Raw genomic sequence first — 18,917 nt, 5'->3', positions numbered from 1 at the left:
GTGCCGTTCACGTCATCGCGCACGGTTTCAGCGGACTGTTCGTTCATAGTGTGTGGTCAAGTCCGCTCATGCTAATTTTGAGCGGACTGTTTGTCAAACTGTTTGACGAACAAGGTTGGGCGAACAGTCCGCGCGTGTGTACGCGGCCTAAGGGAGTCTGGGGTTTACTTAATAAAGATAAATCCACTCTAAAATACAAATGCACTTGGAAGTGCAGTCGCTGTAGATCTGAAGGGGACATGCACAGAAAATAAAAAACAGCACTTTAATTTGCACATGACTGGATGACAAAATCAGCAGAGCTTCCCCTCATTTCAGATCTTCTGCTTCAGCGACTGCACTTCCAAGTGCACTTGCAATGCAAAGTGGATTTGCCGTTAGTAAATAACCCCCACTGTCTTAAGTGCTTTCAACTCAAGTTTGACTCCCTATGTTAACTCTATCACCACCAGTAGACATGCGTTGCTTTGGAAAAGCAATCTACATGTTGCAAAAACACCGTTTGCTGTTAGTGGATGCCATCTTGTCTTTGACAGCAGCAGCCCCAGCCAGGGCCGCCAACAGGGGGCTACAGCCAGTACACATGCAAGGAGCCCAGGCCATCTTTAACACCATCTGCCAGGATGTAGCGGAAGGCGGATCCCACGCATGTGCAGGTTGGGGCCCGCTATCAGACAGGCTCCGCTCCAGTACTAAGGTGTGTGGCAGCCAGCTGTTACCAGCACAGGGCTCTGTGGAGGAGCCCCCCAGTTTTGTGTGTGCATGTCGAGGCCTGCTATCAGACTCTGTTCCTGTACTAGTGAACCCTGGGCTGAGCAGGGGGGGGGGGGCAGTTGGTGCCAGCAGAGGGCCCCATGGAGGAGGAGGAGAGGATAGAGGAGCCCCCCCCCTCTTGCAGCTGCCTCCAGCGAGCCTGGTGGAGATGGGACACAGGCTCAGCTACCCCTCCTGGTAATGCTGGACAGGCGAGAGCTGGAAGGACTGGTGCTTCCCTAGGTGTGTGTGTGACACTGCCTCTCACCTGTAATGCTGCCCCTTTACCTGTTCCAATGCTCTCCACCTTCTCTTTTGCCCCCTCTTCAATTAAACTTCCCCCTCCAGCTCTACTGACCCCTTTTATAAAGAGGGAGCAGATAGATTGGTGTTACCAACAGAGCCCAGTGTGGGGACCAGGAACGTAACATTTTACAAGCCCGTATGATCTCCTTAAAAAGAGATCTTGACAGCTGGTAAGCCTCCTCTAATTTGGTGGTGGATAATCTTTCTACTCTGGGTGCACCTGCTACGTGTGTAAAGGGTGGTTTTTGAGAGTCACCGAAAATGGACTAAGATTCAGCATCCTATCCATCTTTCCTTCTCTTTGGACTGCTTATATGCCTGGAAATTATTACTTTGGCACTATTTTTGCATGTTTTTGGGATTTTTTGTAAATTAGAAAAAATTATGTCACTTTATAATTTTGTTTTATAAGTTTTAGCGCAGCCATATTTTTTTGATTGTTGTATATTGTGTGTGTCTCGCATTGGGTTGCAGCAAGAACTTACTACTGTCAGTATTAACACTAATATCAAGTTTTTGTTTTATTTACACTTGATTTTTTCATATATATTTGTCTAGCACTTTGTTTAGACCAGCGCTGTTTTTCGAAGGTTTTATACATGTATATGCCATGCCTCTTTCAGCACTCTTGCAGGATTGCAATGCTGTAGAGTTATGCTGACCATTCACAAAGTTATGAAACCCCATGTAACTAAATCTGCCACAGGGGGGTGTAAAGGGAGCAAGGGGATTACACATTCTATTGCTGGGTTTTACATGAAAGCAAGGCTTGGTTCTCGTTTATTGTGTACGTGCAAGATTCTGCCAATTACATACTGAAAGGCAGAAGTACAAGCGTACAAAGGATCAGAAATAGGAAAACAAGCTGCACAAACCTGGTAAGAGTCTACAGTGTTATCCCTGTGCTTACAAATGCAAATCACAGTGGTCTTATGCTTGCTGGAGATTCTTTTTTACTACCGCTTTAAGTTAAAGATGGTGATTGGGCCTCTTTAGCAAATAAATCTGAAATACGATTTTCAAAACAGGCACATTCACCGTGTCCATCAAAAGGTGAAGGGGAACATGGTATAAAGATCCCTGTAGTCATTTAAATCTTTGTGCTAAACACTCATGGTAGAGAAGAAATTTATTTTTGCCTGAATTGGAGAACAAGCATAATGGGAAAAGCATAACCCAGGGCCTGTCCATACACAGGCAATTACTTGAACATAACTTGCTACAGATCAAATCAGGATTTCATTGAGATATTGGGACTGTAACTCGTTTCCTATAAATAGAAACAAGGGTGGGGTTAAAAGAGACTGGGAGTATTGCATTCAAATACATGTGATGTCCCAGAACCCCAAAGCCGGAGGTGTCCAGGCAGCCTTGTACAAACTAAGAACTCTAGTTTTGTGGGCCCATAGGGTGATCCTAAATAAACCTGGTCACACCTCGCAAAGCTTACAGCCAGCTGCAGTAGAAACTGCTGAATACTTACTTCTCCGGTGGGCAGCATGTGAAATCTTTGCCATCTTTATAAGCTCTAGGCATCACTGTTACCCGACACTTTCGAGTAACAGATAGCATGTCCCCCCACTAGGCTATGTGGATCCTCCTGCTGGCTGCTATGTTACTACATAGTAGTGACCTGAAAGTAGCAGGGAAAAAAAAAATAAAAAAAATAAAACAGTGAACACTGTGGGGGATTGAAGAAGTGAACACTTGCAGTAGTGCTAGTTTCCCAGCATACTTTGGGGTACAATTCCTCTCCACTGGACCGGTATTTGGTAGTGCTTGTAGCAGAGAGGGCTAGGCTGCCAATCATGTTCCATAAGCTACAACTGTGGTGAATGGGTACTATGCAGCTTGTAGTAAGGGTAACATTTCCCTTAAGGTCAGGTTCACACTTATGCAAATTGGATGCAGGAAAACAAGCATACAATGTGCATGACAGGAGAGTGTGACCGGATCTCAATGAGGATTCCCACAGTCTGCACTGGAAAAGGGTTATGCGAGGCATTGGCTCCGTTTCAGGCCTGAGCAAATTCAGGAAAAAAAAATTTGGACCCAATGATTCGCTCCTGAAAACATTGAACAGGGATGCACCACACCCCCTGCTTCAAGCCATGGCCAGTCTGAACCCAGCCTAAATGGAAACTAAAGAAAAAAAAAATTTAAATTGTTAGGATGGGAATTCAATTAGGGTCAGGTTACCTTTCATTTCACAGGGCAACATTCTACATGGATATTGATATTGATCTGAATGCAAGCATTGTAACAAAACGAAAAATGAAATAAGTCATGCCCACAACACAAATAAAAAACAAAAACAAAGTTTATATTCCTCCATTCTGCAGCAGCAGACAGGTTAGGGGGAAAAAGGTGCTCTAAGAGTCCAGGTAAGGGAAAGCATCCTCTTGGAGGAGTGAGCATTTCACCAGCACAGCATTTTAGCACCCACTAGGAAAGTCTCTTCTCTCCTCGGTAAAATTAGCAAGTCCAAAACAGATCAACAATATACACTCCAAGGTGACATTTGGGGGCCAGCAGAAGGATCCTGCAGTATATGCAGCTGGTGCATGGAAAGAATTACTCTTGGGTTTGGGAATCCAAAGCCACCCCCTAAATTCACTCGGCACAAGTCCATACATTTTTCTGTGTTATTTGACAAGCGGTCGGGTTTTGTCGTCATCACTGCACTGGTGGGCTTTGTATTTTTTAACTTCTGCCATGTACTGTGCCCAAGCCCCTCCTTTCTGTACAACAACCTGGAAAAAAAAAAAGTATATATTACAGTGAGGCACAATAAATGATTTTTAAAACAAGGTATAATAAAAGGGGTCTCCCTTAGAAGATGCTTAGTTGATTAACACTGGATATATATGGTAAAAAGGAAAGAAAAGAAAGGGATCCCCCAGCCACACAAGCAAGGTGGATGGAGAAAGTGTCACTGCTGCAACAATATAGTCAGACAGTTGGACTCTCTGCTACAATACACGAATCAGCAGCCGCAGCTGGTGGTCGATGAAAGTGTTCCATTGTGATCACACAGAGGACCACACGTACAGATCAAAATTCAATCTGTCTGTATCCATGTTAAAAAGACAAGTTTATTTTTTGACAAAAAATATTATAAGCAGGTAAAAAAATAAAATAAAAACGTGCAGTTATTTTTTGTTGCAGGAGCCTGTAGGTATTGTAACGCAGTGGTCATCAACCCTGTCCTTAGGGCCCACTAACAGGCCAGGTTTGCAAGATAACAAATACATCAAAAAGGTGATATAATTTGCTGCTCAGTGATTGCAGCATTCTACTCTGCATCTCCACAAGGTAATACATATATCCTGGCCTGTTAGTGGGCCCTGACGACAGGGTTGATGACCACTGTTGTAAAGCATTGCACCAGTGATCAGCAGATCGCCAATGCCATGCAGGTCTTCTGCTGACCTGTCAGTGTATCTGCTTGCTAATGCCTCATACGAGCAAGCTGATATTCGCCAACAGGAAGAAACAACAAACTACCGTTGTAGTTCATTGAAAGCTGCAACCCGACAGCCACCAAGGTGGTGAGGACTTTTAGTTTTCCCATTCACGGGGCACCGGGTGGGAGGAGCGATGCGCGACCATATATTTTTTTATTTTTATTTTTTTAAGTTTAAGCTATCGGGGAAGAAGATCCCTCACCCACTAGCTATCAAAGCGGGGAAGCGGGAGCCAGTCCTTTCTTAACTTAACTTGTTATGAAAGTTGAACTTATCCTTTAAGTTAGATCAAATGGACTGCGTTAAGGCAAACAGATTCAGTTCTTTTAAAGGAAAGACTATTTTTTCAGCAAGCCGATTACTAGCAGATTAGTGCCCATTCATGAAGGAAGTATTCTGGAGGGGGTGCAGCCTATTTATTGTTTATGTGGATTTTTTTTCATAGAAGAGATCTTAATTCTATTATGGGTAGGCGTTATAAAAATGTTACAAGAAGGCCTCCTGTACACTGCTGCTGGAAAACTGACATTTAGGAGCAGTTGGGCATTTTTTTCAGCTGAACTCTCCTCTATGTTATCTTATCAGTACATGTACACAGGGTCGCTTATAGTCATTTCTAGGCAGTTTAAAAGCATATTTTGGAAAGAAAAAGGAAAAAAATAAAAATAAATAAAAAATAAAAAAACACACACACACACACACACACACACACACGACAAATGTTCAGAGGCATTTGAAATGTCAAATGCATGCAACAGCTTGTAAAACACAGTAACTTGTGTTTAGTTTTTCAGGCGTTTTTAATTGAGATATGTGTGTGTCTATTTATAAAAAAAAATTAACAAAATAAAAAACGCTTTTGAAAACGCAAATGCTACATGTAATCACAGCAAAACTGATGTTTTTAAAACGTCAGTTACTACTGTAAAGTTAAATCGTTCAGGAGAGGCTTCAAAACTTCCCATGTACATTAAGCTCAAGTTACTTTTTAAAAGCAAAAGTGAGCAAATAGAACAAGGATGTACTTGCAAAATAAAAGGGTACCAGAGTAATTATGGTTTATAAAACAGTCAGAAACAGACACTCTGCAGCAAAGCCCAGAGTAATGTTGGCTTCTGGTGTGCGGTTGTACCTTTTCGGGAAATGGGGGCTGCCTCCATATTGCCCTACACTCTATACATTGCTATAAAATGTCCCATAGTTATACACAAGTTTTGAGTAAGGGGGGCCACACTAGTCAGAGGTGCCTTGATTCAGCATGTAGCTTCACATATATTTTAAAAGCTCAAAGATTGTTTGCTATGCCACGATGACTGAGCTACCCACATGCAGGAGTGACCTCATCTTGGCCCGGCCAACGGGATCGACACCCAGAGAAGCCGCCCGGCTGAAGATGTCAGCAGCCGCCGTGGAGCTCCTGGAGAACAGGCGAGTAACGTTCCATTTAGTAGCTGAAATGTTTTTTTTTTTTCATAATTACATTTTAATGGGTAGAAATGTTACTGAATAATGCAGGAGAATTGGTAATACTAAACCAGTCAGTAGTTGTATTTTTTTTTTTATTTTAATAGCTGAAAAGTGTGCCAGGGAAATTTCATACAGCTTTAAGGCCTCATGCACACTGGACGTTAAAGAGGAAGTAAACCCTGATGAGTTTACTTCCTCTTTCATTCCCTGCAAAGGCAAAGCATAATGGACTACTATGCATCGCATAGTAGTCCATTATGTGTCACTTACCTGACACAGGAGCCAGCGAAGTCGCCGCTGTCCCCTGTAGTCCGGCGCATCCATCTTGTTGGTGGGGTCTCGCAGCTCCGCCGCTGTCATTCGGCGAAGCCGCAATGACGTCACTCATGCACACGGGAGCCGACACGCGCGGCAGCTCCGTCGCTGAGAATGCCGCGCTCAGTCCTGCTGTGCACCACTGTCTACGGCGCATGCGCCGTAGACATCGGTGCCTGTTTTCGGGCAAATATCTCCTAAACCATATAGGTTTAGGAGATATTGCTTGGACCTACAGGTAAGCCTTAATCTAGGCTTACCTGTAGGTCAAAGTGGTTTGTAAGGGTTTACAACCACTTTAAACTAATGTTCTAAAAAACACCAGTAGCTTTGCAGATGAAAAACTCTCAGAACCCACTAGTTTTGTTTTTTAAAGCCAAAAACGACAGATTACAGTCTGTGTGCATGGACACATAGGATAACATGGAGAGTTTGTGGACTGTAGAAAAAAAAAATTAAAATACATGTGTGAAGCCAAAAGCAGCCGCTGTAAAACCGTCCAGTGTGCATGAGGCCTTATACATTTGCTTTTGTTTTGCAACAAAAAACCTGCAAGTATTTGACTTTCTGGATCAGACAGTATGAATACAATGACCCTCATAGGAGATCAGGCAGTAGCATTCTGCATCACATCCAGGTAACACAAAAATGAACAATTCTAAGTCAAACTATTGGGTTTCACAAACAGGTATCCAGAATTGCCCATTTACTACAAGTACTGGGAACACTGGTTACCACATTCCAACTGTTCTTCCAAATGTGAAGCATAGACATGCAAAGTAGAAGCTTCTTACCTCCTCCTCGTCCGTCTTTGGCTTCTTGGCTACCAGGCCAGTCTTCAGGGCCAGCTTCGCCCCTCCTCTACGCCTGCCCACCTGGGGGTGGAAGGAACAGAAGACTGCAACCGTTATACGAGCCCTTGCAGCCTCTCTGAGTCCCTCTATATAACAGAATATAAGGGAGGCCTCAGTTAGACAGGCACAAGACACTCCCCAACTGCAATGCTTAAGAAACCAAACAACTTTCCACACTTCCTTCTATACATCACAGTTGTGGGGTGCTAAAGCCTTTGAAGGTCAGCAGAGTATGAATAGGGGCGCTCTCTCAATTAGCATGCACACAGCTACATACACATCTGTCAAACAACCCCAAAGGACAGCTTGCACCTTTGCTTTAAGAGTCCATATTGTAATGAACCTGGTACTTATGAAATACATATGCTATACCTTCCCAGTGCAACAGTGACAAACTGTACATTTAACTAGTCTTACTCTGCACTTTAAAAGCCTTTACAGGTGAGGTCTGGTGCTAGAATTACTGCCAATGCTCTGACTTTCATGGGGATACCTTTTATGTGTGGGACAATTGCTGTTTTCTTGTGTGCGGGACCAATGTACGCGTTTGTCTTTGTGCATGGGGGGGGGGGGGGATTACTTGTATTTTTTTTTCCACACTGTTGCTTTGTTTTTGTTTTTATCACTTTTATTGCTGTCATAAGGAATGTAAACATCCTTGTGACAGTATTAGGAATTTGACAGGTACTCATTATGGAGGGATCCGGAATCAATAACACCCCACATCTCTCCTCTGCACTAAAAGCTGAGCTCTGCCCATAAGGGGAATCCCTGCTTGTTTGTCTGAAGGAGCCTGGGAGCGCCTCCTTAAAAGCATTCAAAAACATTGAGATTGGAGTTTTTGAATGCTTTTGATATTTTCAAAATGGTCGCAGATGACATCCCAGTAAACTGGAAGTGATGTCACTTTCGGGTTTACTATACAGAACAGCCAATCCTGGCTTTGTTTGACGAGCCGACTGGTCGCTCGGGTCTCCCGGTTGGACGGTAGAGCTCGAGCAAGCTCCAGAAGGTGGCGGGAGAGGGACGTCCCTTTGCGCTGCTTGTAATAGCAATCAATCGCTTACTATTACAGGAGAGCTGACCACCGGCTTTAATAATAAAAAAAATAAATAAAAGTACCAGGAGCTGCAGGCATCATCCTGATACAACCACTTGAGCACCGGTGACGTACCGGGTACATGACTGGTCAGCAAGTGGGCAACCTAACCAGCATGTGTTTGGAGTGTGGGAGGAAACATGCAAACTCCATGCAGAGGGTGTCCTAATTGGGATTCAAACCAAGAACCCCAGTGCAGAATAGCAGAAGTACTGCTAAGCCACTGTGCTGTCCTGTGAGCCATGTAGGAATGAAACCATCACTATACAAAATGGTTTATTCTGTATAGAGTAAGGGAGTATATTTAACTCATGTCAGTGTATTTTTTTTCCTTCACATTTGTGTCGATTTCTCCTCACTTCCTGTCTCACAGCCAAAACAGGAAGCGAGAGGAAAGCCCTCCAAAGTGAGGGAATCCCCAGCACTGATATCCTCATTTGGGGAGTTTCCCCTTCGCTTCCTGCCTCGTAGCCAAAACAGGAAATCCCTCCAAAGTGCGGGACTCCTCTGAACTAATGTCCTCATTGAATGATGATTTCTCCTCACTTCTTGTCTCATAGCCAAAACAGAAAGTGAGTGGAAATCCCCAGAACTAGTGTCCCCATGGGAAGATTTTCCCCTCCCTTCCTGTCTTATAGCCAAAACAGAAAATCCCTCCAAAGTGAGGGACTCCCCAGAACTAATGTCCCCATTGAATGTTGATTTCCCCTCACATACTGTCTTATAGCCAAAACAGGAAGCAAGAGTAAATCCTTCCAAAGTGAGGGAATCCCCAGCACCAATATCCTCATTTGGGGAGATTCCCCTTCACTTTCTGTCTCATAGCCAAAACAGGAAGTGAGAGGCAATCCCTCCAAAGTGCGTGACTCCTCAGAACTAATGTCCTCATTGAATGATATCCCCTCACTTCTCATAGACAAAGCAGGAAGCGAGTGGAAATTCCCAGAACTAGTGTCCCCGTTTGAAGATTTCCCTTCACTTCCTGTCTCATAGCCAAAACAGGAAGTGAGGAACTCCCCAGAACTAGTGTCCCCATTGGAAGATTTTCCCTCACTTCCTGTTCCGGTGACAACCCAAGATGCGAGATTCTGGCGACCACACAAATGAGTACAATGGAGGGGTGAATCTCGGGAAGATCTTACAAAGCTGATGGGCTTCCTCTTCTCGGGCTCGGGGGGTTTCTTCTCCTCCGGGGTGGCGGTGGCCTCCTCTTTGCTCCCGGTCGGGCCTTGCTCCATCTTCTTCTTGAAGAGCTCCAGGAAGCTGCCGTCGTTGGCGAACACGTTGACTCCGGGGGTGGTGGAGGGGAAGGCCGGAGCCGCGGGGGTGTAGTAGGCAGGGTAGGCCGGCATGGTGAGGGGGAAGGCCGGGGGTGTGGGTAGGAGAGGCTGGCGCGCGGTGGAGGCCTGCTTCTTCTCCTCCTCCTCCTCGGGCGGCGGTGGGGGTTCAGGGGTGGCGGCTGCCTCCTGCTCCTCTTCCTCCTCGGACACCGGAGCCTCCTCCTTCTTCTTTTCTAAGACCGGGGCCTCTGCGGCTTCCTCTCCCTCCTCCCCCTCCTCGCTGTCCTCCCCTGACTCCGGCCGTGGGCTCTCCTCTGCCATGCCGGGGCCTCCAGACCTCACCGACACTCCGCCACAGATGCCCCGGTCTCTAGGCCGTAACGTTCACCCCAGAAAATCAGCGGGAAAGGTTTTTCCAAGATGGCGGATAGCGGTAACCCGCAAGAAGAAATTTCTAGACTTACGCAGAGTCAGTGACTGGCAAGCGATAGCCAATGGCAGCTTACGCACGATGACACTACGTAATGACGAAACCACAGAGGAGAGAAGATTGACCGAAAAGCCAGCCAATCAGTAAGCAGTTTTTGCAGGCACACATCCAATCAGAAGATCGAATGTGAGACGCATCTGGGCGTGTTTATCTGGCGTGCCAATGAGCATTTCCAGCCAATCCTGCATTAGAAGCGCCGTGCGCGGACGCCGCCAATCAATAGGACGCCGCTTATGTAAATGAAGCTAATGACATTGATTGGCGTGTCTCGCGGCCAATCAGCGCCAGGAAGGTTTCGGGATTGGTGGCAGCTGAGGTGGGGCCTTCCTTCTCTGTGTGACGTGGAACGGGCTCTGTGTGGGTTGGCTGTCGTTGGTCACGTGAGTCTGACTGAAGATGGCTGCGCCGGTAGATGAAGAGTTTGAGGATGCCCCAGACGTGGAGCCGCTGGAACCCACCCTGCTCAATGTGATAGAGCAGCGCTCCCTCCGCTGGATCTTCGTAGGAGGGAAGGGAGGAGTGGGCAAGACCACGTGCAGGTGAACGGCAAGGCCTGTACTGCGTAGGCCAGGCAGGAGATGGGTGTAGGTGGACTGTACCAACTCAGCACCTCATGGGGGGGGCAGGCATATGGGAGGAACTATCTGTGCCGGAGGGGTGTCTGATGGGGTTTCCCTAGCAACCCCTGATGGCCTTATTCTGAGGGGTCTGTGCACTGCAAGATGCGATGGGACTACATGCCCCTGGTGGTCAGGCCATGCTGGCAGATTGGGGACCCTCCTATATGGGGTGGTGAGGGCATGCTGGGAGATTGGGGACCCTCCTATATGGGGTGGTGAGGGCATGCTGGGAGATTGGGGACCCTGAAGTAGAATAGTAAACTATTGAACCAGGCAGAACTTCAGCAATGCAGGTTTATTAACAGCTGATAACATACAGGTTTATGTTCAAAGTATTACAATGCAAGCATATTAGATATAGGTATTCTTATTCCCTAACCAAATTGAGCGAATTCCAAATTCATGAGGGAAATTCATGGGAGACCACACTCTGGAACAAGTTAAGAAGTCTTCTCTGACTCGTACGAGGAGCCAACTTTCGGACAGATATTTGCTCATTGGTTCTGACCTCTATGACCCTTGCAATAGGGCTGCATACACAGAGTTCAGCCTTATGAGCTCCTATCTGATGTGTCTAACAATTGTAGAGCTTGCATTTATATACCCTTTTACAAGCCTATCTCAGCCGTCTGTCCTAGATATAATTGGTCGCTAAGATCTACGTCAATGTAATCAACCATAAATCTGAAACCTGTTCTACAACCAGATAAACTTAATTATTCCCAGAATTCCTGTATGTTTAAGTTGATTTATAACTGATTTTGTCTAATTAAACACCTGTCTAGAGACAGTCTGGCACCCAGCTGTGTTGTCAAACTCTCCTCATCTTGGTAAGATTTAATTATCTTGAAGAACTACAGATTTACAACTCTGGAAGTATGAACGTTCAATAACCCCACCAGATGTGTTATATGTCTCATTTTTCTTCACTATACAATTCTATGTGCATGTATACATACATTAGCTTCACAAACTGTATTATCTACATAATAAGCATATATACATGCATACTGTGTGTGTGTGTGTGTGTATATATATATATATATATATATATATATATATACACACACACACGCACGTGTTATCCCATTCAATGTATTTTAACAGTTTTAATGACCACCTGCATAAGACGTCCTTATCTTATCAGGCTGCATTTCACTTATGTCAAAAGTTCTCTCTCCTAATTAGTAACTAAAAATGAACTATCCTATCTCTGTGATTTATATGCATTTCAAGACTCTAAACAATTCTGTATAACTTGAATGTATTCTAATGAACGTTCACCCAGTTAAGAATATCAGCATGAAGCTAAAGTTCAGCATTTAAAACTTTCTCTATATTATACATTAATAAAGATTAATAATTGTTTAACTATTTAATAATAATATTAAGACCACTACCATATTATAATAATAATCATCTCAATAATACATGTGTAAATCAATATGAATTACATTGGCTAATGAGATTCTACAACAACCTTCTGATATTGGGTGGTCAGGACATGGTGGGAGATGGGGGGGGCCCTCCTATATGAGGTGGTCAGTAAATGCTGGGAGATTGGGGGACCCTCTTATATGGGATGGTCAGGCCATGCTGGGACTATCCCTGTGGATGTGGGGGGTGGTTCTGCTGATCATCTACCAATCGTTTATCATGAAGGAGATTCCGTCCCTATACTCATTCACAAAGACAGGTTCTCTTGAAAGCCCATCCACCAACACTCTCCTGTTATGTGTCTGCTCAGCACTGTCATTATAAGGGATCATGAGACCATCTCCCCTCCTCCCCAGAATGCAGGCTTGGGCCTGAGCAGCCAATCGCTGCAATGCAAGGGAGGGGAGAAGGTAATTAAATTGATGTTAGACCCTCTTCCTTCCTTTTACATTTTTATGTTTAATGTCTTATACATTTCATACGTAAAATGAAAAGAAACAGCAGGTTGTGATCTATATGTGCGACCATCATACTAGTAATAGAGATACATAAGTGACAGTGGGTCACATAATGAAACGTAGAACACATAGGTACTCTCCAAAGTGAAAAGAGAATCAAACAAGACCATCACATTCATCCAAATGAGTGAAATAAGGCTGTATAGTTACAGTGCATACAGAAATTATTCACGGCGCTTCACTTTTTTACACATTTTGTTATGTTACAGCCTTATTCCAAACTGGAGTAAAGTAATTCTTTTCCTCAAAATTCTACAAAAATTACCCCAATATGACAACATGAAAGAAGTTTGTTTGAAATCTTTGCAAATGTATTAAAAAAAAATAAAAAATCATGTAATATGTATTCACAGCCTTTGCTATGACACCCAATTGAGCTCAGGTACATCTTGTTTCCACCGATTGTGATTGAGATGTTTCTACAACTTGGTTGGAGTCCACCCATAGTAAATTCAGTTGATTGGACATGATTTGCAAAGGCACACACCTTTCTATATAAGGTCTTGTAGTGCATGTCAGAGCACAAGCCATGGAGTCCAAGGAATTTTCTGTAGACCTCCAAGGCAGGATTGTACTGGGGCACAGATATGGGGTATGGTACAGAAAAATTGCTGCAGCATTAAAAGTCCCAATGAGCACAGTGGCCTCCATCATCCGTAAATGGAAGAAGTTAGGCACCACCAGGACTTTTCCTAAAGCAGGCCGCTCGGCCAAACTAAGCAATTGGGGAGAAGGGCCTTAGTCAGTTAGGTGACCAAGAACCCAATGGTCACTCTGACAGAGCTACAGCATTTCTCTGTGGAGAGAGGAGAACCTTTCAGAAGAACAACCGTCTCTGCAGCACTCCACTAATCAGCCCTGTAAGATAGAGTTGCAAGACGGAAGCCACTCCGGCACATGACAACACGCTTGGAGTTTACCAAAAGGCTCCTGAAGGACTCTCGGACCATGAGAAACAAAAGCCTCTGGTCTGATGAAACAAAAATGTAACTCTTTGAACTGAATGGCAAGCATCATATCTGAAGGAAACCAAGCAACACTCCTCACCTGGCCAATACCATCCCTGCAGTGACGCATGGTGGTGGCAGCATCATGCTGTGGAGATGTTTTTCAGTGGCAGGAACTGGGAGACTAGACAGGATCGAGGGAAATATGAACACAGCAATGTACAGAGACATCCTTGATGAAAACGTGCTCCAGAGCGCTCTGGACCCCAGACTGGGGCGACAGTTTATCTTCCAACAGGACAACAACCCTAAGCACACAGCCAAGATGATAACAAAGGAGTGGCTGTGGGACAACTCTGTGAATGTCCTTGAGTGAAGTAGACTTGAACCCAATGGAACATCTCTGGAGACATCTGAAAATGGCTGCGCATCAATGCTCCCCATCCAACCTGATGGAGCTTGAGAGGTCCTGCAAAGAAGAATGGAAACTGCCCAATAAGGCCCCTAATAAATTTGCAAAGATTTCAAACCAACTTCTTTCACTTTGTCATTGTGTGCTATTGTTTGTAGAATTGTGAGGGAAAAACCATATTGGAATAAGGCTGTAGCATAACAAAATGTGGAAAAAGTGAAGCACTGTGCAATCGAGGAGCTAGAAGGTTGTATTTCAAAAGCAAACCTATACAAAGGATATGAACGACATCAATGTTAGAACAAGTGATAAGTATATAAGGAACCGCTATCCATGACATTGTTACTTGGTATTATGTAATTTAACAGTAGGATGGTGGCAACCAAGCTGAAGGATGGAAATCGGATGGTTGACCTCGCATTATGAAACCGAGAAAGTAAGCAAGATATAAGCAGAAACAGTAGATAAAAATGAAGGAAAAAAAAGGGGGGGAAGAAAACACGAGAAGTGTGATAAGGAGTAAGTAATAAGGGGTAAGGGCCCACCAAGCACTATGGCATATCCATGGCAGAGCCAATGATGGGATATGTAGAATTGATAAATGTAATCATATGACATGGGTGCTCACTCTGATATAAGGGTGGGAAAGTAACCAATATCTTTTGTCTGTGCCCCACAGCTGTAGCCTGGCCGTGCAGTTGTCTCGGATTCGGGAAAGCGTACTGATCATTTCCACAGACCCCGCACATAACATCTCTGACGCCTTTGACCAAAAGTTTTCCAAGGTCCCCACGAAAGTGCGCGGCTATGATAATCTCTTTGCTATGGTGAGTAGACTCTCCTGTCTAATGTGAATACAGTATACCACACGACTCACATTTTCCATCTTTCCCTTAAGTAGGAAATAAATGCATTAACATATACCTGTTGTGATTTATTTTTGGAACATTGGTTGACCACAGGCTTTTGTTGAGAGTTCCATTTGTGTTTGGCCCCAAACATCAGTGCTTGGGTTTATATTTATTGAAAAATCAGACAATGCTATGGACATTTCCTTAATCTTATGAGGACCCTATGGAGTATGAAGTGTACCCTTCCACCAGGCAGTACCAGAAGGCCGGTCAGCATTATGTTCATGCATATCTCCCTGCAATCATCGCTCTAAATGATAAATTAGTAGTGTTAGATAAATGACATTAGACTTAACAGGTTAGTAGCAGAAGAGGACGGCAACAATTCTTTCTCTTTTATAAAAGTCTGCTTTTATCCTATTTTTGTTATTTTGGTTAAACTAATTCTGTTCCCCTATCTTCTACCTGGGAAGAACATTTGTATAACTCGTTGTCATGTGTATGCAGGAGATTGATCCCAGCCTTGGAGTGGCTGAGCTGCCGGATGAGATATTTGAGGAGGACAACATGCTTAGCATGGGCAAGAAGATGATGCAGGAAGCCATGAGTGCCTTTCCTGGAATAGATGAGGCTATGAGTTATGCAGAGGTGATGAGGTAAGCAAAAAAAAAACGGAGACCTAGTTGTCGGCTGTCTTCATACTAGACATTACCCTTACAAAGCCAGCGACTGAGGGGACATTGGAATAAAGAGGAACATTTGTTATGTTATTTTTATTTTTTATTTTTTTTAAATCTTTTTTTTATTGCAGGTTTTCAATTTAACAGTACATAACAGAGCCTATTGGGCATACCTAGGCTTGAATGCATAACAAAAAAACAAGACAAAAGCACAATGAAAACAACCTAGCTAAAATCAAAGCACTCTAATCTATTAAAAAGTTGGTACGCTCTAACCGCCGTGCAGGCTGAAATATTAGGATTCTTATTGGCCACTCTCCCTCTCAAACATACAGAGCTAACTCGGGAATTTGATGAAAATACACACTCTCCCATATCTATCTTTTGTATCAGGAATAACTCCCTTGAATGAAGCATAAATGCAGAATTCTACAACAATATCCACAGTTAATCACATATCTAAGTGCTAACTTGTCATCCGAAGAATTAGCATAAGAGGGTTCCACACTTTTTATGAAATTTCTTGGCACAACCTCTAGACATATAAGTGGTTTTGTATAATGGTAGGGCTGAATTGAGCAAACATAAGTTGATTGATGGTGCAGAGGATTTCCATCGTATGATGATGGCCTTGCGTGGATAATAAATGAGTATCCCCAATAGGGTTCTAACTGCCCGGCTAGGAGCCAGAGGAGCTATAAGCCCCACTTCAATGGAATCTGAACCGTAGTGATTGTCCAAATAAATTGTGTTAACTTCATTCCAAAAGGTCTTGACCAGGGAGCAGCTCCAAAAAATATGTATAAAGTCCACTGCAGGTGTGGCACAACCCCAGCAGGAATCTGGAATATATAGATATATTTTGTGTAGGGGCAGGGGTGTAAAATACTGTCATTTTGAACTGGACCAGTTGTGAGAAGGAGCCCTCCCAGAGGTCTTCCCACTCTTCTGTGTCCTGTTCAGGGAAGTCCCCCACCCATTTAGCTTTTAGAGCTTTTAGTCCAGTGTGCTCGTTGGGCAGTAATATTTTATAGATGCTGGACTAGGGCTTGGACATAGATTCATCCCTTAGCAAATCTTTCAGAGTTGATGTATAGAGGGCCATTTGGGAATTCTCAAATTGAGTATGGAAGGCATGACTAAGTTGCAGAAACCTAAACAAATGTTAGGGAGGTTGTATCTTTTCTTTTAGTAAATCCAAAGTTTGTAGTTTGCCCCCCAGTACATATTTGGTCCATGTATTTTAATACCTTTTGAGTGCCCACAGACTGGGATCAGGTATTGACATAAACTCCGACATCTTTGGATTATACCAAAGAGGATTATGTGGTGAAATGTGTCCAGTGGGTATAGGGGGTAGAGAATTGGCTACTAGCCATGCTCTCACGATGGCTTTCATAGCCGTTGTCGGGGGGGGGGGGGGGGGGGAAGTTTCACATGGCACACGATAGATCAGGTTTTGCAATGCTTCGTAAGAGCCCAGGCAGGCTGACTCCAGAAGCACTGCCGCATTGGACTCGTAAATTAACCAATTATGTGCGTATGACAACATAGCAGCCTAGATAATATTTATGGAGGTCAGGACAAGCCAGACAGGATTGCAGGTATACTTTTAAGCTGCTCACTAGGCCAACCAGGGATCACTTTTTATAAAGGTTTTTGCAAAAGGACCTAAACTCATCTAGTACTTGCTCCAGATCAGAGACAACCCTGCCATCCAAGCAACACATTTCTGACACCATCATTTGCATCTTTGAGTCAGCTGCTAGATTTACTAAGAGTTTACTATTTTTGTCTCCAAACTCGAAGATCCTTCCAGCCAAAGAACCAAGTTCCAAATGCGTAGAGATCAGCTCTTCTCACATCAGCTAGCTGACTGAAAGGATACGGAGTGGGAGATTCAGAAAATCTAAAAGCCTTAGATTTAACCATCTTCAAGTTGTTGGACTTGAGAGGACATCTCAGAGCAGACCACTTTAATAGCTGAGAGGTACTCCCCCCCCCCCCCCCCCCCCCCCCCCCTCCGGCGGTGGCTTTAAAGGTTCCCATACCACAGGAGGCAAGATGGCGCCTTCATTTAATTCCCAGTACTGTTGCAGTTTGGAAGAGACCATCTCTTCAACCTTTAGGGTCCTGCAACCACTTAGTTGCCAAATGGCAGCACCTCTGTTCCCCCGTCAACGACAGGGTGACCTCCCAGAGGGGCATGATCGGGGAGGCCCGCAAGCAAATACGAGACCTCCTGCACCGTTGCTAGAGCACAGGCATTGCTAAAGACCAGAACAATACTGGATCCTGACATGAGTGGAAGGAGTAGGCCCTAGTGGTCTGGTGCTTCCATCTCCAAATTTCAGTATAGGTAAAGGCTTGTGCCCATTGAAGTAAATCAGGCTTGTATATTCTATTAGGATTAGACAAGTCCAGACATGGATTGAGGGTGGAGTTAAAATCCCCAGCTATATAAGGTCTGGAGAATTGTAGTGTGGCTAACTTTTCATACACAGCATATAAGACCCGCTGGTTGAAAGGAGGGGGAGCATATACGTTGATCATAACATACACAATCATTTTAATTTTCAACAACCGTATAATATAACGACCTTCTGGGTCAGTCACCAGGTGTAGAATCTTGAAGGGATTTATTTTGTAGTATAGCCACTCCCCATGCGTAGCTAGAATGGGTTGCATGGAATGACTGTTCTATCCAGAGCCTACGAAGAGTAACGATCTTGTTGCCAAGGAGATGCTCCTCCTGTAGGAACAAGATACGGGACTTATCATGGTTCTGAGAACTTAAACATCAAAGCTCTCTTAATTTTGTAATTTAATTTAAGCCCGGACATTCCAAGATACAAGTTTTCGTTCCATACCAAGTAGCTAGGTAATGCACATAAAGGAGACCTATTTGGAGACAGAGAGAGTGCAGAGCAGAGTCACTCTGGAGATAACCCCGAGTAACATGTCGTACCAAAAGAGCCAGTTGGCCGGTGAATATAGAACATAAAGACAACAGCAATAAAACCAATATAAACATACTACTGGCCATAGGTGGGGACTTCATCAGCTTACCACCCTATAACCAGCAATGAGCTGAACTCTGACAGGAAACCCCAACAACAGTTCCAGTCAGTTTGATACCCTGAATTCTAACTAGATCTTCTTTTTTTTTTTTTTTGAAGCTACTCCAGGTAGATGGAGAATAGCAGTTCCAACAACTTCTGTTCTCTATGAAGATAAACCGTGAGGGGGTAAGTGTGAAGTAGAGGTCGACCGATATATCGGCCGATATTTGCCATTTTTTAATTAATCGGCATCGGCCAATTGTGCTGATTTAAAAAGGCCGATTTAGAACTACAGTGTGACTTGCAAATGACTTCTGTAATAGAAGTCAATGCATGTTGCCTGAGTCTTCATAGAAGGG

At 44.1% G+C, this 18,917-nt stretch overlaps 2 protein-coding genes across 2 annotated transcripts in view; one reads left to right on the top strand and one right to left on the bottom strand.

The window, feature by feature from the left end:
• Positions 1-2,170: 2,170 nt before the first annotated feature.
• Positions 2,171-10,047, bottom strand: TRIR (telomerase RNA component interacting RNase). The gene is made up of 3 exons (XM_077470399.1): positions 9,404-10,047; positions 7,103-7,183; positions 2,171-3,812 (listed from the first exon to the last, which is right to left on the bottom strand). The coding sequence occupies exons 1-3, from the start codon at positions 9,860-9,862 to the stop codon at positions 3,705-3,707; spliced, it is 648 nt and encodes a 215-aa protein (XP_077326525.1). The 5' UTR covers positions 9,863-10,047; the 3' UTR covers positions 2,171-3,704.
• A 331-nt stretch (positions 10,048-10,378) lies between these two features.
• The window catches only part of GET3 (guided entry of tail-anchored proteins factor 3, ATPase), a 29,669-nt gene continuing 21,130 nt past the window's right edge, over positions 10,379-18,917 (top strand). Inside the window, exons 1-3 of the mRNA XM_077470398.1 lie at positions 10,379-10,570; positions 14,645-14,792; positions 15,324-15,472. Of these exons, the coding sequence (XP_077326524.1) occupies positions 10,428-10,570; positions 14,645-14,792; positions 15,324-15,472 (440 nt within the window). The 5' untranslated portion in view covers positions 10,379-10,427. The remainder of the gene's footprint in view (positions 10,571-14,644; positions 14,793-15,323; positions 15,473-18,917) is intronic.

Source organism: Lithobates pipiens, unplaced genomic scaffold, assembly GCF_037356315.1.
Source record: "Lithobates pipiens isolate NorthernLeopardFrog02 unplaced genomic scaffold, aLitPip1_a1.2 Scaffold_8, whole genome shotgun sequence".
Lineage (NCBI taxonomy): Eukaryota > Metazoa > Chordata > Amphibia > Anura > Ranidae > Lithobates > Lithobates pipiens.
The sequence above is the reverse complement of the archived record's forward strand: the minus strand, read 5'-3'. Positions and strand labels throughout refer to the sequence as shown.

Coding starts and splice junctions, on each gene's coding strand:
- TRIR (XM_077470399.1), bottom strand. CDS start 9,862: ATGGCAGAGGAGAGCCCACGGCCGGAGTCAGGGGAGGACAGCGAGGAG. Junction 7,184..9,403: donor AGAGGAAGCCCATCAGCTTT/GTAAGATCTTCC, acceptor TTCCACCCCCAG/GTGGGCAGGCGTAGAGGAGG. Junction 3,813..7,102: donor CAAAGACGGACGAGGAGGAG/GTAAGAAGCTTC, acceptor TTTTTTTTCCAG/GTTGTTGTACAGAAAGGAGG.